Source organism: Diorhabda carinulata, chromosome X (genome assembly GCF_026250575.1).
Source record: "Diorhabda carinulata isolate Delta chromosome X, icDioCari1.1, whole genome shotgun sequence".
NCBI classification, from domain to species: domain Eukaryota; kingdom Metazoa; phylum Arthropoda; class Insecta; order Coleoptera; family Chrysomelidae; genus Diorhabda; species Diorhabda carinulata.
The window spans coordinates 59,941,769-59,965,174 of record NC_079472.1 but is presented as its reverse complement, the minus strand read 5'-3'; the positions used below and the strand labels follow the sequence as shown (position 1 = coordinate 59,965,174).

General features: G+C 33.7%; 2 protein-coding genes across 6 annotated transcripts in view; one reads left to right on the top strand and one right to left on the bottom strand.

The window, feature by feature from the left end:
- LOC130901552 (mitogen-activated protein kinase kinase kinase 13) overlaps positions 1 to 7,612 on the top strand; it is a 35,541-nt gene extending 27,929 nt beyond the window's left edge. For 3 of the 4 annotated variants that reach the window (XM_057813020.1, XM_057813022.1, XM_057813023.1), the window contains 5 exons: positions 985 to 1,762; positions 1,817 to 2,189; positions 2,570 to 2,894; positions 4,200 to 4,235; positions 7,081 to 7,612. In XM_057813020.1, the coding sequence (XP_057669003.1) occupies positions 985 to 1,762; positions 1,817 to 2,189; positions 2,570 to 2,894; positions 4,200 to 4,235; positions 7,081 to 7,378 (1,810 nt within the window). In that variant the 3' untranslated portion in view covers positions 7,379 to 7,612. The remainder of the gene's footprint in view (positions 1 to 984; positions 1,763 to 1,816; positions 2,190 to 2,569; positions 2,895 to 4,199; positions 4,236 to 7,080) is intronic. The other variant, XM_057813021.1, reaches the window with a different exon arrangement.
- A 5,973-nt stretch (positions 7,613 to 13,585) lies between these two features.
- Positions 13,586 to 20,295, bottom strand: LOC130901427 (armadillo repeat-containing protein 1-like). 2 transcript variants are annotated; one of them, XM_057812820.1, is made up of 5 exons: positions 20,160 to 20,295; positions 18,124 to 18,290; positions 16,768 to 16,930; positions 15,612 to 15,806; positions 13,586 to 13,833 (listed from the first exon to the last, which is right to left on the bottom strand). In XM_057812820.1, exons 1-5 carry the CDS (start codon positions 20,232 to 20,234, stop codon positions 13,654 to 13,656), a joined length of 780 nt encoding a protein of 259 aa, XP_057668803.1. In that variant the 5' UTR covers positions 20,235 to 20,295; the 3' UTR covers positions 13,586 to 13,653. The 2 variants fall into 2 exon arrangements, with proteins under 2 accessions (XP_057668803.1, XP_057668804.1); XM_057812821.1 differs by lacking the exon at positions 15,612 to 15,806.
- Positions 20,296 to 23,406: the final 3,111 nt, after the last annotated feature.

The following is a 23,406-nucleotide window of genomic DNA, read 5'->3' as shown; positions in this document are numbered from 1 at the left end:
TATTGAATACCCTGTTCAAACCAACATTCCCAATTACATTGTCTGACGCGCCATCCGATAATCAAGTTATCTGTCAGTTTATCTGTCAAATGTCAGTTTACCTTCAGTGACTAAAGACGATAACTTGGTTATGAAAACACGTGTCAGACAGTGTAATTGTGAGTGTTATTGTAAACAATATGTTCAGTACACAAAACTGATTGAAATATTAATTTCATTAGCACATATTTGTTACTAAACACACTGTTTACGCTACCACTACACCAACATTCACAATTACACTGTCTGACGTGCCTTACGATAACCAAGTTATCTGTCAACTGTCAGTTTACTTTCAGTGTTTGAAGACGATAATTTGGTTATGAAAACGCGCGTTATACACAGTGTAAATGTAAGTGCTGTCATAGTGGTAGTGTAAACAGTATGTTCAGTACACAAAACTGATTGAAATATTAATTTCATTAGAACATATTTGTTACTAAATACACTGTTTACACTACCACTACACCAACATTCACAATTACACTGTCTGACGCGCCTTACGATAACCAAGTTATCTGTCAACTGTCAGTTTACTTTCAGTGTTTGAAGTATGGAGGGTGGAGGTAAGGAGAACCATCTCTGTGCTACAGAAAGTGTCCATCAAATCCTTTACGTTAGGGAGGCGTTACTATAGCATGAGTGGTTATGAAAACGCGCGTCAGACAGTGTAATTGTGAGTGTTAATGTAGTGGTAGTGTAAACAGTATGTTCAGTACTCAAAACTGATTGAAAGATTATAAAAGATAGATAAAAATTTTGACGTTTCGACTACTTTCAGTCTTTATCAAAGTTATTAAAAAACTAATTTTATAACAGAAGAGACCAAAAATCAAAACGATTTAGAAACATTAACATATATAAAAGGTCTAAGAAATTAAAGAAATGTATTTATTTCATAGATACTATTTCCATTAAACTTAATGATTATTCTATAATTTTCAGCGTGTTGATAGGAGAGGGAGAAGTTATCAAAATAAGTGATTTCGGTACTTCACGAACTTGGAATGGCGTCAGTGAAAAGATGACTTTTGCAGGAACCGTGGCTTGGATGGCTCCGGAAGCTATTCAAGAGTTAGCTTGCAGCGAAAAAGTAGATATCTGGTCGTTCGGCGTCGTTCTTTGGGAATTGATAACTTGCGAAGTACCGTACGATGGGATGAACAACGGTGCCATTATGTATTCAGTAGGTTCAGGTAAATTAATCCCGCCTATACCATCTACGTGTCCGGACGGATTCAAATTGATCATGCAGATGTGCTGGAAATTTAATCCGAGAGAAAGGCCGAATTTTAAATTAATCTGTAATCATTTAGAAATAGCTTCCGTTGATATATTATCAAAATATGAAGATAAGACGTTCTTTGAAACACAGGAAAGTTGGAAACAAGAAATTAGAACGCAAATTTATTTGTTCTGCGAAAAATTACAGAAACACAAAATAGAGTACCAGCTCAAGGAAGAACAACTCATTGAAAAAAGAGAACTCGAACTGAAACATATTAAAGATATAAGAGAAGTATATGATAGAAGACTTGAAAAAGTTAACCAAATGTTAGTAGAATTAGCTTCTAAAATGCAGCAATTTGAAAGACAACGACCTGGTGCTAGACAAAGAAAGATATTATCGAGATTTAATAAAACAAGAAGAAGACCAGGAAATCAAAGTACAACTCCTACTAGTCCCGAATGTAGTTTAACTAGTCCAGATAGTCCGCAACTTGTAAGTAAGATCTGATATCTGTTAAACTTGTTTAATATATTTAATCTTTTTCAGGTTTCTATAAAAGCACCAGATTACAGAAGACTAAGACCAGAACCGGAATTCGTAACTCATTCTACACAAACTTCGGTAACATCACGTAAAAGACATCAAAGAACAAACTCAAATTCACCGCGAAGTTCCAGATGTTCGAGATCATCTAGTTCGAGAATGTCTATAGTTGTCGACGCCGAAACTCAAACAGATTCCATGGACGTTAGTGAAACCGATCTAAGTCCCATGACATGTTGTCCTACGAGTAACTGTGGTAGCACTACCATATATCCACAAAGGGTTATCTTGGAAGAGTTTCAGAGCTCCACAAAAGATGAAGCGTCCAACGGAAACTGCGTGCAATTGCATTATATAACACCTCATCTAGAATCAGGTCAGTACTTTAGACTGTTTACATCAACACTCACGATTACACTGTCTGATATGACCGTTTCGATAACCTAGTTATCGTCTTCAGAGACTGAGGGAATCAGTTTACTTTCAGTGTCTGAAGACGATAATGTGAATTGCAATAGTTAGGTTAGGACAAGAGACTTTTTCATCAACCAAACATTGTTTGTGCATGCATCATTTTGTCGAATGGTCGAGATGCACGGGTGAACTTTCGTTGATATGTGATTCTTATTTGGAAGGGGAGATCTCTAAGGTCGCGATGCGATACAAACCCCTTATATCTTAGAATAAGTTTAGTAGTTTAGTTAGTTTATTTGACATATTTAATATTTGATTATAATCGATAAATTTTATCAATAGTTCAAAGATTTACCAGAAGAGATTCCCGAATACCTAGTCCAGTTATTTTCGAATGTGAAGATACCGTTAATAGAAATATCGATCCACAATTGTCGAGCGAAGAGGACAATCTCGAAACGATAGGCCGGAAAGTGTCAGCAATAAAAATCGATACGATATTCTCCCCCGAAAATGGTAACATTTCCACAAGTCTCGTGGATATCATGAGGCAGCGAAGTTTTTCGGAAACGAGAGACGATTTAGATAGTACTGAAGATGCAGCTAACGAAGATAGTGTTACAGATGAAGAGGGAGAGGTTTATAATCAATCGTTGAAAAGAAAAAGGTAATTTCTTGCACAAAATTACACGGTGATAATAAGCGAAAAAGTAGTAGAAGTTGTTAACAACACAAATATATAGTGAAATAATTTAGGTGTGGTAACGATCTATCCATTCAATTATAAATACTTCAGTCCTTACTTCCATTTCCATTTTCATTTCTTGCATACCAAGCATTCATGACTGAAGCAAATCAGATGTGAAAAAACATAACATGGAATAATACAGAAAATTATGAAGTTATTCCTTCATATGAATCTTAAGGATCTTTATTGTATACTCATTAATAGAATCCTTCATCTTCTAAGACAGGTATTATTTCTCTCCTATTTAAGCGGAGCAGTTAATTGGTTAGGACAGAAGGAATATCTACGTGTGCCTTAGCTTATTTCGTGTCAGGTGTTTTAATTTATTTCTACGAAGACTCTCTTACCATTGTATTCTAAAAGAAAAAAAAATTAACGGTTCCAGGTGTCGTTTGATTATTGCCCATTCAAATGACACGACATTCACCTTCTGTCTGCGTCTAGATTCTTGCGTAGAGAGTTACTCCATCCTCTTAGTTTCAAATTGTATTATAAGGTTCAATAGAGGAAAACAAAGTGAGTCGTGATTTATGAAACCCAAGATGCTGCACTCCAGTTTTTATCCACTGAAGAATCTTTGCTACACGCCTCAATGTATAGTCGAAGACCCTTTTGAATACCTAGAGTACAAAGATAGCTGTCCTCCTAGATATTTCATTGTCCTAGAAGAGTTTATGTTTCCCATAGTTAAAATTGAAGAGCGCCTTTTGACTAAAGAAGTAGCTTATATATTTTGGGTTAATGTTTATCCATTCAGATTGGCATCACTGGTCTACATGTCTTACAAGTCCTTTGACGTAGGACTTCGCAGAGCAGTGGTCTGAATGTACAATGGTGGTGAGACCTTGTTGAGATCAGCGCAGGCAGCACAGGATTGGAGACAAAACTTTGCCTTGTGGGCATCATCCAAATTGTACTCAATCTAACTATAAGAAATTTATAACTCCAGGGATTCCATGAAGATTTTTTTGGTGATAATAATACAAATAGTAAAATCTAAAAGTTACCCAAGCACAAATATTTCCTTAGACGCATTTTTAGAAGAATATTTTCCAAGGACAGTCTTTAATTTAGCGCCATCAATGAATTAAATTACAAACCTTTTCGTTCGGATAAAGTGTGTTGCATTAATCATGATTCATGAAGTGATTAGTTATTTTGAATTTTTTTACATGTTAAATTTTTAATCAAACGCTTTTGGTAATATTTTTAACTTTTACTTAGCAAGCCAAATTCCGGAAAAGAATCCGTAAAATTAAGGTAAATTAAAATTATTGATCCCATCACACATATTACATTCATTTATATAGTTTGTCCATTCAGTACTTACTTTTAAATCCTGTCAGTATATATTTTACTAAATGGTTAGTTGCGTTTTAAATCGACTCCACACAGATGACTGTCGATATGATTCCGGTGAGAAATGATAAAGCCAAGAAAGTTCCAGTTTACTACGATTTCAAACACTGCTCAGAATCATCAATATTGTTTTTGGTCGATTGTGAGCTCGCGTATTTTCGCACACCCAAATATTCATTCTCGATATGTCCAATACGTTCCTTTGATATCTTCAGAATCTCGGCTCTTATTTTGTGGATTTCATTGCTGTTATCGTTGATGGCTGCCTCTTTGGAGCGTTCACTGTGTACATCGTCTTCATTACTCATTTTACCTCGTTTTAATTTAGAAAAACACTTAACTGAACAGTTGATTTTCCTGAGGAAAAGTCCGAATAATTTTTGTCAAGGCAAGCTTGGGCTTCGGTAGTAATTTTTTGCTTTTTTAGTACACGAAATTCTTTTTTTTTTAATCCATTATTTCAAACTAACAAAAACTGATTCTCTCAAAATGCTATAATTCAGAAACTAATAGTACGAGAGCTGTCAAATTCACACAAGTGTCATTTGAAAGTTAAGGCTAACTGAAAATGGAATGGATTTATTTCTAATAGCGCCGTCTATTTGTTAGCCTTCGAATTTTTTAGAATACCTCATAAAGTGTCTAAATCGAAACTGCAGCGATTTAAAAGAAGACTAATTTACAAGAAAAACACTAAATGTATTTCGTTACTGAGAAAAATCAATAAAATCTCTCCATTGGCTGTTGTTTTTCAATGATTGAGCTGCTTGATTTCTCTCTATTATAAATTAAGTTAAAAGTAAAATTATAAAAACAATCGTTTCATTTATTGACTTTCATGCAGTTTGCATGAATGACTGCTACGGAAAATTGAAATAAATATCAGGACCGATTATGGATGGGGATAGTTGGAGCATCAAAAGTAATGTGGAGTTTGGTAATCTTTAACAACAAAGACATAGAAAACAGAATGAATATTTGGAGCGAATGAAAGAAGATCTATGTAGAATTATTAGAAAGAAAAAGACGGCTTGTGAGTCCCAGAAAAATATCTTAGATGATGTAGAAAAAGAAAATGAAAGCTAAAAATTGGTAAAACAAGGCCAGGGTTCGGGCAAATTGGGAGTTTTGAGAGGAAGACTTAGCTCATGAATCAATATCTACAAGTATCTCCGTATATACGACAGGCACCACTCGAACTACTCGGGTGTAATAGAGTTTACCTTCATGGACTTACTTTTTACATAAAAAATAAGGTTATGAATGAAATATAGAAATGGAAAGTAAGTAAGTGAACAATGGAAAAATTTGTGACGAGTATTGACGTCTATTTCAGAAAATACGTTTTAAGATTATTCATTGACGTGAATAAATTATTTCGGAAACGATCTTTTTTGAAGATTATAAATTCCAATTAATGATAAATACCTTAAACTAATTTGACATGAAATTAAAAGAAGTAGTACTGAAAAAGCATGTTACAAATACACACTGACCACAAAAGGTTTTAAAGTGAAGAAATATTTTCAATTTTTGCTAAAAAAAGTTCCAATTGTTTCAAAATATCATGAAAAAGAATGGTTACTATACAGGGTGTCTCACGACGAGTTAAATCTATCCGTATATGGCAAAATACTCATAGTAAAATCATGAAAATTTCTTCGTTTAGGTTTTCGGATACGGATATTTTTACATAAAATATTTTTAAAGATGGCCAACTTTCGGTTCTACCGGAAGTCGACTGTAACTTTGTTATTTTAAATAAAACACCTTGTATATTAATACATTTTTAATATCTACGTGAAATTTTAGTATACTTTGGTGTAAAAACTTTTTTCGAAAAATGCAAACTTTTTGAGCTGTTAATTTTTTTGTAAAAAATTTAACCTTTGCAGACCCTTATAAATTATTTTTTTACGAGGATACCCTTAAATATATGAAAATGGTTTCTGTTCGGTTTCTTTTAACAAGGTCAGACATATTTGAATCTATTTTGACAATTTTTGATTTTATACAGGGTGTGTATAAAAATTTAACTTATATCAATATAAATATCAAATTTCTTTATTTTTTTAAATAGAACCACCCGGTTTTTTCTATTTCGATGCATTCAGGGTTTAAAAATAAGACAAATTCATGTATATATTCTTATACCTAAACCGTATTGTTATCAAGATAGATTCAAATATGTCTGCAACGGTCAAATTTTTTAGAAAAAAATTAATAACTCCAAAAGTATGCATGTTTCGAAAAAAGTTTTCAGACAAAAGTATACTAAAATTTCACGTAGATTTCAAAAATGTATTAACATACAGGGTGCTCCGTTTAAAATAACAAAGTTACAATCGACTTTTCGGTAGAAGTCAGCCATCTATGAAAATATTTTAGTTAAAAAGATCGTATCCGAAAACCCAAACGTAGAAATTTTCATGATTCTACTAAATATTTTGCCATATATAGCTTTAACTCGTCGTGAGACACCCTGTAATTTATTGCCTTTTGGTATGAAACGATTTTACTTACTAAGGATCTTCTGAAAAATCTATTAAAAATGATAGTTTTTGATACAATTATAGTTGAAAATGTTCCTTCTCTTTTTCCACTTTGTCCGTAGACGCGCCATTTAAAACTAGATATTTTTTTTCCACACCAATCACGCACATTCAAGACTGTCTAATTTTATATTTTTTCTCATATGTCTACACTTGAAATATAATAACCGCTTTATTTATCATGATATTTACAGTTCTGCAAGGAGGCCAATATATCCAGGAAGGAGGTCCAACAGACACAAAGTCAACTTCATCTTTCAAAGGGAACAAATCGCGTCCGATGAAGGGAACACATCGGAATATTCGATATCACCATCAAGCAAGTCTTCGACGCTAGAATCCAACCCGGACCGGGTAAGACGCCTGTCTAATCTGTCAATCAAACGACCCAGCGACAGTTTAGACAGGTCATCCGATAGTGAATCTGAAGATAATATTACGGTTGCAACAGAGATAGCATTTACTTTGAACAAAACTGAACATGTAGTCTGAATAAAAAAAGCGTGAATGTGATTTTAGTTTGTAAGTTGACGATCTTAGTTTTAAAATTTCTTTGGGGATCTGTAATAAGTACGAAAGCACGGAAAAGTTTTATAATGTATATTGTTTTTTTTTTCGTTTTTTTTAATTCGTTATTTTTATTGTTGATATACATTGTTTTTAATAGTTCTGGGTTTTTGTTTTAAGTATTGTGTATTGTTTTAACTATTCCAACTTTCAAAGAAAATATTGTATATTATATATATATATATATATATATATATATATATATATATAAAGTTCTGATATAAAATAAAGGAAGTTGTAACTCTCGTTCATATTTGGCGCCATTGCTTTTAATTATATTTGCAGAGATCTCATAAAACGTCAAAAATTCTTAAAAATTTGAAATCAGTTGATCTCCATCTCTTTGCTTATTACTCCTAAAGATAAATCCTCAAATTTAAACCGCACATTTCTTTAAATTTATTATTGTCTTCTTCTTCTTCAACGTATTGTAGGCCTTATACCTTTAGTTTCCAACGTGTCATCCTTGAGATGTTGTTGTCCATGAATCCATCAATTTTTTTAGAGGTCTTCTAAAGGTAGTCGTGTCCCTGGTTTACCGTCTAGTGCGGTATTTGCTAATCTTTCTGTGGTCATCCTGTCCACGTGTTATAATTTTTTTACACTGGTTATTATTGAAGCTACTAAATTCATTTTAAGTATAGTTATGAATTACCACGACGACGTTTCCTTTTTTTGACAATCCGCTATTCTTTAACTTATTCATACCGTTCCAGTAACTATTTTGTAACAGATTAAGGTTACGGCTACACTGGTTTATCTACATATACATATACCTTTAGGCTAACCAGTTGACCGTCACTAAACTTCGTTAGTTACCGTCTTTAGTCTCTGAAGACTATACGTTTAGACGTTTATATCAGACAGAGTAATTGTGAGGATTGGTGTAGTTGTGGTGTAAACAGTATATTCAGTATGAAAATATCACCAACGGTTCCAGAAGTTCCACCACGTTTTTAGTGTGTCTTCACTGGAGGGGTTTGAAAAAGGAAGTGGAGAAATTTGTCGGCGGTATAAACCCTGATAATATCGTCCAAGTGATGCTGCACAAGGTAGAATGGTGGTTGTTAGACAGAACCGAGTGAAACGCAGCTTGTTCGTGTACATTTTACAGGCGATATCGTTACAGTCTCCAGATTCTACACAGCGAGGCGATAGTTGCGGCTACGTTTCCAAATTGGCGACGTTGCCAACCCGCCAAGTAAGTTAATGGCCATACATTTCAATACGAATTATTTGGATACGTAGCCGGCGACGTCGCCATGGCGTCTCCGTGAGGTAATGCATTGTTTGGATGAGACATTTTCAAAATTTGTCAAGAACTTTTTTCTCAAAACGAACTTTGCGACGTAAAAGTTACGTATTTGATGAAAGTATTTTTAATACGTCAGATTGTTTTATAAACGTGGGTAAACAAACATTGTACAATATCGTGAAATGCTTGGGATTGTTGTCGTGCAGGAAGATAAATTTTTTGCCGATCAGGCGCTGGCCAGAGTGTACTAAATTTCAATACTTTTTATTTCTCTTCTCTCTCTCTTTATTTCTCCAAAATATCAAAATATCCCTAAACCATCGCCGAGCTTCCGCCGTGTTTTATAGTCGGGATTACACATGGTTCTAACATCTAATCTAATCACTCTTAATCTTCTAGCGTCCAATTTTTCTATTCTTTAGCCCACTGCTATCTCCTTATTGTATTTCCACATCTTAAAAGATATTTCTTCACTGCCACCCTTTAAAAAAATTAGATACTTCCAATCTATCGTCAAACCTCCTGGTGGATGTAGACTAGCGATTAATGTAGTAGAGTTTCAACCGATAGTTCCTTGATTTTACCCATTTTAAAACTTGCCAGTCTGAATTTTCGAGAACAAAAACAATTCGTATACGAACTTCATATTAAGATGTCTTAGTCTAAAAAGTATAAATCACAGCACGTTGTCGGGTCTCACAGGGACTAAACTCCAATTATAAACACCGAAGAAATAATTCACAGTTGAAGAATAATAAAAAAATCAGTCGGTACTTGCAAGTTTTAACTTGTCGTATTCGTATATAGTAAAAAAATAACGGCCACTACTATTTTTAATGTGTAAGACACCGCTTCGATCTTCGCTGGACAATATGAATGAGTGTATTAATTTAGAATTTTTATCTAATTCCAAAAGTGGCATAATATCTTTTAATAGACCAAATTTGCCACAAAACTTCTTCCAAATGTCATTGTGAGAAAGTGTAACAAATTTTATCGTTATTCCTGAAAACTTTTGTCAACTTTGTGGACAATAATACGGAGTATCAGCTTTCAGTAGAAATGTTTTTCGGCCAAATTACATTTACTCACAAAAATAATAATTATTTTTATCTACTTGAAGTTTTGATTTCTTTTGTGAATATTGGTGAAAATGAAATTGGTTCCTATAGTGATCAAAGGAAAATAAATATTTTGTGTTTCTACAAAATAGAACTAAAACAACTTCCGCTAAAACACTAAGTTACATATTGTGCATTCCACTAAGCCCTCGCGATGATTATGATCAGGACCACAGTTTTCCCGTTCCACTTAGTGAAAGTGAAATGGATTAGGAGGCGTTTTGAGCGTATTGTAAGTCATTGAATTTTTTAGTAGAGTGCTTAACTGATTTACAATGAAGTGAAATGTTTTCTACAGCGATAGTGAAATATTTGGTTGTACGTCAGAATAATGCTCCAAAAATACTTATACTGCATCTGCGTTACTTTGTTTTGAAAATTCCGCCCATTCTTTCAACGCTCATTTCAATTCACTTCTTGTGACGTCGGTATATACATTGTTTGTATATTACATAAGAAATCATATTATCCCACTTTTTTCAACAACTTTTGTTGCATTTCTTTAATATAAACCCAAAGTGAAAAAAATTTTCTATAAACAGGCATACAAAGGCAAGTAAGGGAGATTCACACATCTTAACACGCATCGGTTACATCATCTCACGTGGGGTGGCGTGACGTGGTGTGTAGTGGGCTGAGTGTGTACGCAGACAATTGAATCAAAAAGAAAAACATATTAGACGTGGCGTGGCGCGGCGTGGTGTGGTGCTGGTGGGTATTTCAGGCGCCGTGAATGCATAGTGGAATGTACAAATAATATCTAAGATTTGATAAAGCTCAGGAACAGCTGATAAGTTGATATAGATACAGAGTACACATTTATACAAGGTTTATATAAATATGAATGAATAATTTATTTAACAAATTTGATTAGGATTACAAATTTTGTGTATTCCTTATCAAATTGAAGAGTTACGCACGAAGATATTGTAAAGTGAAACTTTTCCATCCTTTTATTTTTATATTTTGAATTCATTGATTGTGATATTTTGTATGGTAGCTGTAATTTTTATGTATGTACTTATATATTATTTGTTTGATTGATCTTAGCGCGCAATAAGTATTTATTTATTGATTACATCATATTAATTCTTACACTTTTCATGAAACAAATTACACAATTTTTTTTTGTAATTGTACCGATTTGGAAATATAATTGAACAAAAAATAATTTCTTATTAATTTCATATTTAATTTGTTTCATATTTTTATGTAATTTCGTTGACTATCGGTTTAATTTCACTCGTATAGGTGTCCGATAAGTTAATTTTGTTTAATTTGTTATAATTGTTACAAATCGAGATTTTTTTTAATTCATTTAAGTTGGATTTATAAATTCTTAAATTCACGCTCTCGTTCGGGCTCTTCTCACATTGTATACTTTCCAAAACAGACTGCTCGGACATACCAACACTTTTTGGATCTTGATTAATAAAATTTAAGAACACAAATAACACCAAAGAACTTCAAATCGGGAATTTAAACAGATAATGATTGAATTTGATTGTTTCTGTCGCAGCTGCCGGGTCATTTGACCTAAAATCCGGTTTTCATTGGCTAGGCGCTGGAACGCGAGCGTCAAACATAAAAATTGGAAATTTCTCTGCGCGAATTCGGGGCGAACTTGAACGCGAGCTTTATGTTGAACGCAATCATTTATCTGTACAAAATATTCACGTGAAAATTGTAAGAAGTGATGTAAAAAAACATGAACAAAATACGTCTCATTCCGTCATTTGATACATAGATGTTATTTTAGAAATAAAAATATTTAGATTTGTAAAAAAATTTTACTGATAATGTACAAACTGTTCATAATGTTAGGCTTAGACTTCGATTGGATCCTTAAAAAAGTTTGGTTCAAATACTGTTTTTGTTGGGTTTTTTTTTTATTTCAATTATATCGTTTGTAGATTAGTAAACATTCCATTTTGCCCAGTAGTACTTTCTTAGATTGTAATGCCTTTTTGGCTTGATATTTAAATTAAAAAAGATTGAGAAAACAACTTATTTTATTTTATTCTAGTCTATTCCCATACCAAGAACCTTTTTTTAGCGGCTAGTCAAACCAAAAACTAAAAACACTAAAATTTCAACCATACTGGATGCTACAAGAGAGACAGAACCATCTACCAACAACGAATTATCTCCCGTCATTGTTTTACTTTTTATAAGATAGTCGATTGTCTAAACAGTCTCCGACCTCAACCTGAACAGGTCAGATCTTATCAATATTAAGAAAATATATTTGCGCATGGGTTGGAAGATCCACACTAAAATATTTAAAATCACACTGAGGTCTCTATTTCATTTAAAAAAAAAATGGTGGTTGTAAGGGTTCAAGGGCTTTCAACAATTGTAGTATCGCAAACTACGGCAAAATTTATATAAAAAGACATAAGTTTACTAGAACCAAGCAACAAATAAACTATAAAAAACACCTACGATGGGAACTAATGTACGACGGTATGTCGAAATGACCAGGTGAGGTTGTTGTATTGTGAGCAGGATGATGAACTAACTGGAACCGTCTTCAAAGTTTAGAGATCACCAATTTTCTATGAATATAAAGTCCGTGCTTACGTTCCAGAAACTAACATTTTACGATATACATTTTCCGAAAGAAAATTTCTATTTTCATCATAATTACACCCAATTTCATCAGTTTTATTTTATGTTCGGCTAATATTTGTACTTAATAACCATTTAGTTTCAAAATATTCACGATTGTTTTAGACTTACACTCTCCCTGCTTTTGAATTGATTGATTTACACGCCACCCGCTCTTGTTTTGACAGACTTATACTCCCCCTGTTCTTGTTTTGACAGTTTTCTCGCTTTAATTTTTGTTTTGACTGACTTACATTCCCCCTGACCTTGTTTTGACGGTTTTCACGCCTTCACTCTTGATTTGACAGACTTACACTTCCCCGCTCTTGTTCTGACAGATTTACACACCCCCCGCACTTGTTTTGAACGACTTATACTCCCCCTGCTCTTGTTATGACAAATTTACACGCCCTCGCTCTTGTTTTGACAGACTTATACTTCCCCTGTTTTCGTTTTGACAGTTTTCTCGCCTTTATTCTTGTTTTGACAGACTTACATTCTTCCTGCCCTTGTTTTGACAGACTTACACTTCCCCGCTCTTGTTCTGACATATTTACACGCCCCCCACACTTGTTTTGAACGGCTCACACTCCCCCTGCTCTTGTTTTGACAGTTTTCACGCCTTCACTCTTGTTTTAACTGACTTACACTCCCCCTGCTCTTGTTATGACAGATTTACACTTCTCCCTCTCTTGTTTTGACAGACTTATACACCCCCTTCTGTTATTTTGACTAAACGTGCAAAATGGCTGAGGTCGTCAACTTTCTAGACAACCTTCGTAGATAAGGCGCTAAATAACATTGAAAATGTAGGTTATTAGCAGTATACTTTCCTCTGAAGAAAATTGTACATTCATAATATTTTATTTGTATGGTTTAGGAAAATTATTTGAAATTCTGTTTTGTCGTAAACGTCTTTGGTTGTGGAGTGGGTTACATCTCATTGGTAGTTTTTCATCATTTTTGGGACTTAGCGACATTTTTAAGTAGGATGTTGGCTCTGATATACAGAGCGGACTTTGTATTTATTTAAATAGACATCGATTGTATGGATGTAGAAAGTATGAAATCTTCGCGATCAGTATCAGACTTAAAATATTTTTATGACGATGTTTCCTCCTCTTTGTTTGATAATCTATTAAAAAATTGTTCTATTCGTGATTTGTTTTTATTCGACTATTCTAATGAATATTTATTTCGATAAAAAAAACATTCTACCAATACAATGCATCATTCCAAAAATTTGCTATGGACTTTATGACATTATTACCGCTTTGGGCTAAATTTCTTGCAGTTTCCATAATAACGTTTCCTCCTTTTGATGGCGATACATTATCTTCAGGGTATTCGTAAATACTTTCGCCTCGGATGACTTTTAAAATGTCTATATGTTCCTAAAAATAACATATTTACAAAATTATGATAGTTAAATATTAAAATTTAGAATAAAGGCAATACGTAAAAAAATATAAATTACAAAAATTGATTCAACTATATTGGGAAGAAGTAAATGGAGCGCCCCACCATGAACTTTTTTTAATAAATCTGAAATTTAAATTCAGTATGACAAAACTCAAACAAAATCAGTATTACTGGAGAATTTTTAGATAACTGTTACTTAATAAGAATTACTCAAAGTTCTTGGTCATAATCATCTATTATAATATTTCACCACCCTTAAGAGACCCCGCTCAATCTATAAGAAAAATTGACTTTCGGACAATTTTTCTGAAACAATGATAGTTTGAAGCAAGCTGATTAAAAATCTCAAATAGCACGAAGAGACCTTCTCCATCGATAGTACTAATATCCAGCCTACTTGATATCTAAATATGTGGCTCCTTGGCGAGATTTATAAAGAAAAGTTAGCGAATCACTTGTGGTGATATGTCTGAAAGTTTTGTCGTCTTGTATAGGATCACAATAAGTGAATACAACTTCAAATTGATCTTTCGTAATAGGACTGAAGAAGGCAAAATGCCTGTCAGAGATATTATTTTTTTGTCATCGATTTTTGAAGTCCAAATATTCTTCATAACCGAATAAATTCCTATAAAAAATGATCTGTTTTCCATAAAAACAATTATGTTTATTACTGGCGATCAAACCGTCATATAAATGATTGAGTAGAAGACCTGAATCATGTAGATATTGAGCACAATCTCTTGTATTTGCAGATTTTGTGCCCATTGAGACGTTTAATCACTTTGCTTTGAACTATCATTGTGCCAAGCTTCAGACCAATTGGCCAAAACTAATCTCCTTCCTCCCATGGTACCTTCGGACACTTCACTGATAGTTTTGACGGGGTTGGGGGAGTTTTGGAAGTCTCGTGCCCATTGAGACTTTTAATCAGATTGCTTTGAACTATTATTGTGCCAAATTTTAGACCAATTGGACAAAACTAATTCCCTTCCTCACATGGTACCTTCGGACACTTCACTGATAGTTTTGACGGGGTTGGGGGAGTTTTGGGAGTTTCGTGCCAATCCAGACTTTTAATCAGATTGCATTGAACTATTATTGTGCCAAATTTTAGATCAAATGAACAAAAACTAATTCCCTTCCTCCCATGGTACCTTCGGATATTGCAGTGATAGTTTTGTCGGGGTCGGGAAAGTTTTTGGAGTTTAGTATTCATTGAGACTTTTAATCAGATTGCTTTGAACTATTATTGTGCCAAATTTTAGACCAATTGGAAAAAACTAATTCCCTTCCTCCCATGGTACCTTCGGATATTGCAGTGATAGTTTTGTCGGGGTCGGGAAAGTTTTTGGAGTTTAGTATTCATTGAGACTTTTAACCAGATTGCTTTGAACTATTATTGTGCCAAATTTTAGACCAATTGGACAAAACTAATTCCCTTCCTCACATGGTACCTTCGGACACTTCACTGATAGTTTTGACGGGGTTGGGGGAGTTTTTGGAGTTTCGTGCCCATCCAGACTTTTAATCAGATTGCTTTGAACTATTATTGTGCCAAATTTTAGACCAAATGAACAAAAACTAATTCCCTTCCTCCCATGGTACCTTCGGATATTGCAGTGATAGTTTTGCCGGGGTCGGGAAAGTTTTTGGAGTTTAGTATCCATTGAGACTTTTAATCAGTTTGCTTTGAACTATTATTGTTATAAGTTTGAAAAAAATTGCTCGAAACTCAACTGTTAATTACCTCCAAACCAGTCAATTTATTTCTTACAACAATAAAACATTTCAGTCCGGTTTTTTGATATACTTTGTAAACGAGTTCATTTATTTCTAGTTCTAAAGATATTCTAATCGTGCATCTCTTTGTGTTTACGTCTACCAGAAACGATATCACTCCTTTTATTTTAACCATCAACTCTTCTAATCGTAATAGATTCTCCTGAAAATTTTCATACAATTCGTGTTATTTTTATTTTAACTTTTCTTTTGGGATATTAGATCCGGTGCTAGGGTATTTTGCGTTAATATGAGCGCTATACTAAAAAAACCAATTGTTCCATACCTTAAGATTTATAGACACATATCCCCATCTATTACTACTAATAGTATAACTACGAAACTACAAAAGAGAGCTGCTAGATATTTACTCACTGCAGGGACTTCTTTAAAAGATTAAAAATTCCTTATTTATCTTTGAATCTGTTCGTCTAATTCGTAAGCACGCTTCTCCAATATCAGAAAGGTCGGAGCTACCTACTGTACGTCAGAATTAGTTAAAGGCTCAATTATTTACAATGCAATAAAATGCACAATCACTTGCCAATTGAAATCAAATCGATATCAACTTGTCAGGAGCATGGAGGTTTGGGTAGGTGATTTAAACTATTACTTAACGCGTTTCCTAATGAGATATAGGTGCTTTAGTTGGTTACCAAGATCTTTTTTGCTTGTTTGAACATATTTTTCTCTGGTGGGGGGTATGGTGATAACCTCACACAAGAGGTGGGGGAATTTACCTTTGACGGATTGATCGGAAAGATTCTGTAAGTAGCTTCGTGGTAATTGCAAGCAAAGTCAAGAAGATTAGATAACTGCAAGATCCAACAACGAAGCCCAAGAAGGCAAGAACAGAACCAGGCAAAGAGATAAACGTACAGCTAGGCAAGAAAAAACGGCTATTCCATAGTAGTAATTGAATAGGAATATATAGTGGATTCCAACGTGGAAATACGATTAGAGTTTCAGTTGGTAGGTATGTTGTTGTATCCTGGAGCTCAATACTGATCTGATTCATCGTACAAAATAACTCTACATCCATATATTTCATGAATTTTCGTTGCTAGTAATTTCAATATTACTGGAGACATTCTGTAACACATAATTAACATTACGATATTTACCCCGTTCAATCCTTCCACGTATAAGATATATAAATTATGTTTCTTAGATGATTTTCCTTTTTTCAGTCTGTTTCTGGTACTGTAAGCAGGCGGTGCGAAGTATCTAAGTTCGCTTGTCAGTTTTATAGCTCTCTGATAAATATCCTGATTTTTGTCTCTCGTTCTGGAATATTACCAAAAAAATGTATGTATCCCGTATGAACAGGAAATTTTTTATTGATAAACATTCTAATAAATAATAAATACGTCAATCGTTTATTTCAAATTATTGTATACTGTATACTGTATACTATACTGAACGCTAGTAAGAATATTAGCTCTAAAATATCCCCACGTCCTGATGCTCTTTCTTCGTTCCTTCTAAAAGAATAACTGACAATCTCTTATTTAGATCTGGAGATAGATTTCATCGCAAACTATACTCAGCATCCAAAACGACGAATCCTCACTTATTAAACATAAAATCTTGAACTAAGATGGAATTTTCTGTTCACACTACCATGTGCGTTTCGATAAGTAAGTTATCGTCTTCAGAGTTTACCTTCAACTTCTTGGTCTACATATTGATGTGGCCCCTCCAAGGTCTGTACATGTAGAAAACTTCTCTTCTTGTTTTGTCATTAAATCTGTGTCTGAACAGCTCAATTCTCTATTATCTAATATAAAATTGCGTTGTTTGGTCTATAAAATTGTAAAATTTTCTTGTGGCAATAAAGCTTGCCACTTTCTCATACTAAATTTAATGATTATGATGAAAATAAGGATACGCGTTAAGGATATGCGTTCTCAAATAGTTTGTTTTTCAAGTTGTTAGGCCCGCCGTAAATTGAACCCATCCCAAGGCCAGCTCCGACCCAACCTGGTTCCCGTGGTACCGAGTTGTACTTGCAACGCAGTTTTGTGGGTCGTGGGTAGCTACTTCTAAATAAACCATCCATTTTCTGACTCAAAAATGGAAAAATTAATCGAAATTGTGAGATACTTTCCTGTACTCTATGATTCTACTCATGAAGATTATTTGAGAGCAAAACTGAAGGATGATTTGTGGGAGAACATAAAGGCAAAATAATTAAATTTTACTGATGGTAAGTAATTTTATCCAGATCGAGAAGAAGCTGCTGGCTCGCTGTCATCTTGTATACTAATGGGGATTTGGGTACAAATCGTGGGCGTGGACTGTGTTCAATACGCGTTACTATTAAAAAACGTGGACATGGGCTGGGTCTGGTCCTCGCGTGTGCTGTGCGTGGGCTGGGTTCAATATGCGGCGGGCCTTACAAACGTTAGAAATTCATGTACTTTGGCTTTTATTTATTTATATACTTTTCGATAAAAATATTTCGTAAATTTACCCACCTAATTGCCAATGCTTCTATCGATTCGTAGATACCAAATGTAGATAGTATAAATTTATAGGCTGTTTTAATGTTGATGTAATTTTCTAAAATATCGAGACATAAATCTAATATCTCGGTATCATCACTTTCTAATAAAGTTGCAGCATATAAAATAGCTTTCTTATCCTAAAAAAATATAAGAAAATATTAACGTGTAATCAATAAATTCTTCTCTGCAAAGTTACATCTCACAATTTAAATATCTGGGCATGGACCTGTCGAGTTATCACGACCCAGTGAAGGACCTAAAAAGCCAGATCAACAAAGCGACTGCCATTTCAGGCTGCTTAAGGCAGATAACATGCGAAAGGTTAGGATCTATAAGACTTGTATTAGGCCAATCATGACATACCAGAGAGGAAACCAACAAAACGAAAAGCATGCTTCGGGTAGCCGAAATGAAAACGCTCAGGACTATAGTGGGAAAAAACAAGAGAAGATCGAATCAGGAATAGAAGAATGGAAGAGAGTAGACCGCCACGAAAGATACTTGAAGGGAAAACAATAGGGAAAAGAGAACCTGGACGACCACCTAAGAGATGAATGGACAGCTGGCAGTCCATCTCTCAAGAACTGATACAGAGGAACCTAACAGATCATAAGATCTTAAAAAGAAGAAAGTTATATCCTAGCGATAGATTGTATGAATAAAACTTTGTAAGCTGCAGGATATCAAATCAAAACTGTAGATTTGTAGACATGAGCCCTGTAGATTAATCAACGAATTGTGAAGACTTCCTCTGCATTTCACATATCCATCATTTCAATATCAACAAATTTATCTTAGAAGAAACAGTTACATTTATACAAAATATTATCTAATCAGTTTTTCTTCTTCTATATACTCCTCAATATTGTAGTTATTTTTCATTTCCTTCTCGTAAAATGAATTTCGATGAGTAGCTAACCACCAATATTTCCACATTGCTCGCTTCCAAGTGCTCTTTTGAGAAGTCCAAGCATGTGAGAATGAGTCTCCATTGTAAAGTGGATGATAAATTGTTTTCTATTTCATTTTCATCCGTTTCTGCTGCGTTATAGCTGAGGGCTGGCGTTTTCGTGGTAGACACACTTTGCTGTTGGAACAACTCCGTTTTTTGCATCGAGGCTGAAGCTAAACTTGATGGTAGAGACCGCAATGGTAGGTGTGTCGTCCTGTACCTGTAGGATACCTCCCCCAACCCCTACATAACAGTTGCTATGACCACGTAGATAATCGCGTTTAAGGGGGATTTCTTCGTCTTTTTTAAGCACTATATACTTGATTGCTTGGATTTCCCTATGACTTGTCATAGGTGAGAATTTTATGCTTAAAAGCCTCTAAAGACAAGTTCAAAGTAATTGAGAACTCGTATATCATCATTTAGCAACCATGGAATCCAACGTGTTGAGAATCATAAAGAAGCCCAGATGCTGTTTGATGAATAATTAGACATTTTCATAGTTGAAATATAAAGTACTGCCTGAATTTGTTGTACCCTTCATCATGAAAGTGTATCTTTCTCGAATTGAGTAGTCTGCGGTGAATTTTGAGTGGTTTCATGTTTTTACAGACTTATGCTCAATGGAGTCGGTACTTCCACACATCGTAAAGCTAACCTAACCAAACACCTGAAAAAAGGGTTGATGTGGTCTAAAATCCCCATCTAATGACTACAAATGCTCATTCACACACAAATACCTTTCACCACTCACAGCTACTAAAGCCTCATTCGTATTTGATTGATCCTAAAAGAATTTGTCTTTGATAAAGTAAATTTTTCATTTTCATTTCCAAGTTTTTCTCTCAAGTGAAATTGCTGGATAATACGACTGATAATTCCAATCATCTGAATTCCTCAGGTTTAAATGAATTTATTAATTAAAGACATTGGATGTGTGGTGATAGAAATTAATATTACTTTGGATATTAGAGAATTTGGCAAATGATAAATAATGAAGGAATTGAAGATTTTTTTTCGAAAAGATTTGATATAATAATTGTGGTATACGTACTGTAAAGTCATCCAGTTTATCGCTTATATTTACACTTTGTTTTTTATAAACCCGTAGTGTTTCAATAACTGCCATTTTCCAAGCAGCAGCAATCAAGAATTTCCTTGATAAACACTAAATTAGTGACATTTGTCAATGTCAAAGTGAGCGATATATAATAACATGATGTTTTTCTTCTAATTTCTAAATTAGAATTTTTCAGTATGAGTCAGTATGTAGAGAAGATCACTAACATTAGATTGTTGATATACATATAGTTGTTTGACAAACAAGTTCGCAAAATGGTTCCTTAGGCCGCCCCTGTTCAGCTACTATGGAATTTTAAAAATTCGACAAATTCGTGCGGCGCTTTTCCGGCGGCGTCTTTCACATTTTTTATCGTTTGATATTTATGTGTATATATTTTTTTTAATATCATATAGTTTATTTGAACTATTTCTTCTAAATAATTTCTAGGGAAGTCTATTTATTTATTGTTTTCGTTTCTTTTTGTTCTATAATTTTATTTAGGTATATAAATGATTTGTGTAAACGCAGTTCGGTTCAGTTTTAAATAAATAGTCGTAGCGAAAAGATTAAATTTGTAAAAGTAATCGCAGAAATTATTTAAGTGATATTTCTAAGTAAATTATTATAAGTTAAGTGTATTGTATAGTGTGTGAATAAATTAAGAACGTAAGAGATAGTATTGATTCACGAATAGAAAGAGTGTTTGCTGCATTGGGTAATCGTCTCCGGAAATAGTTTTAGATTGTTCAGTTTTTATTTTAATTTAATTTATAAGGTGTTTCCAGCTTTTCAACTTTTTTTATTAATTCTTAACTTCAACTGTGGCCGAATACCACTTCCTGACGGGGATTTAAGTTTACACTCTCATAATTTTGGTTTGAGTACTCAATGGCTTTTCTACAAAAGAAGATATTAATATTAAAAATTACAAAAATCTTATGGCATTTATGAAGCAGAACTCTGCAGAATTTTGGTAAAAAAAGTCAGAAGTATTTAATAAGGGACGCATTTATGAATTTCCAAAAGAATTCCCAATATTTGATGAAAAAAGTAAGTCAATAATTATTGTTTAGCTTTTGTAAGACATTTTAGAAATAGTTCTTGTAGGTCGTTGCAATATTTGGCATCGCAGGGGTATATCGTAGAGATGAGCTCCAAAAATAGAGTATTGAAGACATAGAAGAAGTAGGTTCAATATTAATTGTAAAAGTTTTGTCATTAGATGTAAGGTTGAAGAAGGATTAAATTTGATCGATATATACCGTAAATAGACGAAATTACGTCCCAATAATTCACTAAGAAAAATATTAATATTTAAAATTGCTAAAATTGTACATTCACTTTTAATATAAATGGTACAAATTGAGTTGAATTATTCCTAATTACCAGTTCTTAACTTACTCAATGTTAACTGATAGTGTTAATCAATTATCAAATATTTCGCTCTTAAATTACGCTTTTTATTATTTTACACCTAAATAAAACATTTTTTTCATGAACGTAGAAAAAATATTGCATGTGTCTTGTGCAAAAGGTGTTTATTGCACTCGACGTGTTGTAAAACTCATTCTAATGGGCTCAGTATACAAATTCACATTACGTGCAATAAACACTTACTTTTTGTACTTGTTGCATAAATAACTATTTTGATTAAACATTAAACTCAATAGTAAACATAGTAAAATTGATTCAAATTGTAAGAACGTAATGGCATCTGTATTTTTACTATCATCTTTACAAAAGAAGATAGTTAAAAGGAATACCAACAAGATTAGGCAAGAAATTTACTAATTGGAATGACTTTCGTGCTAATTTGGATAGTTTGCTGTATCTCCAAGTTCCTTCAAAAACTGAAGAAAACATTTATAATATGGTTGAACATATTATAAAAGCAATCCAACGCCAATTGAAGATAAATTTACCACTCCCAAAACTCTCTTGAGGATAATTGAACAAACAATTATGGATAAACAGGAATTAAGGAAAATTAGGCAAAGAAAACACATTCCCGATGATAAGACTAAGTTGAATCAGGCAATTTTAGAACTGAAAACCTTACTCAACAATAATAAAAATAAGTACAGAATTACCCCAGGAATTTAACCGCAACAGAAGCAACTGATTATGACTTATGGATAACAATGAAAAAACTGAAGATGAATGGACAAAGGCAACCAAAATAAAGCTAAAGTGTTTGCAAAATACTTAGAACAAGTCTTCCATCCCAAACCTCTTAGAGAACAACTTCAATATTGAAACCGAAGTGAAAGATTTCTGGAATCTACTTATCAACTAGAGCCACCTCTGAAAAAATTCACAGTAAACTAGGTTCAAAAATGGATACAACAGTTGAATTCCAACAATTTACTATCTCCAATTTGTTATAAAGAAATATCTATTGATACTTTATTCATTACCATCTAATTTTGTAAAAAAGATAATTCTTATTCAAATATACTCAAAATGATTCCTCAAAATGATTCTTCAGTTCTAACGTACATTTTGAATAATTTAGACTGCATACCACCAAAATAACTAGTTCGGTTTGTAATCAATAGTTGTTGAATATCAGATTTAGGCTGTAAGTCTAGACTGATGCTGAAGGCTAACTATTATATTAGTCAGTAGGTCAGCTACATAAAAAACTGTACTACAGTAATGTTGAAAGTTTTCTCAGTAAGATTTATCAATATCCATCATTTTTTTATATGTAATTTGAACGTTTATTTAAGAAAAACATGTACAATAATATTATTCAAAGTATTGCCCATCTGAAGCTATGACTTTCTCTCATCTTTCTGGTAATTTGTGGATCCCATCCCAAAAGAACTGCGCCGGCTTGGCAGCCAAGAATGAATCAAGCCAATTTTTGATATCTTGGTCTGATGTGAACCGTATTCCAGTGAGGGCGTTCTACATCGACCGGAACAAATGGTAGTCAGAAGGGGCAAGGTCTGGGCTATATGGCGGGTGAGGTAAAACTTCCTATCCACTGTTTTCCAAATAGTTCTTAACCGGAATAGCAACGTGGGGTCGAGCTTTGTCATGATGGAAAATTATTGCCTCGTGTCTGGTCGCATATTCCGGGGGTTTTCCGCCGACTGCTCTCTTCAAACGGATTAATTGTGTTCGGGGTAGCGTTCTCCAATAATAGTTCCACCCGGATTTAGCAGCTCATGATATAGTACACCCTTCTGATCTCACCAAATAGAGAGCATTGCCGTCGCGCCATGGATAT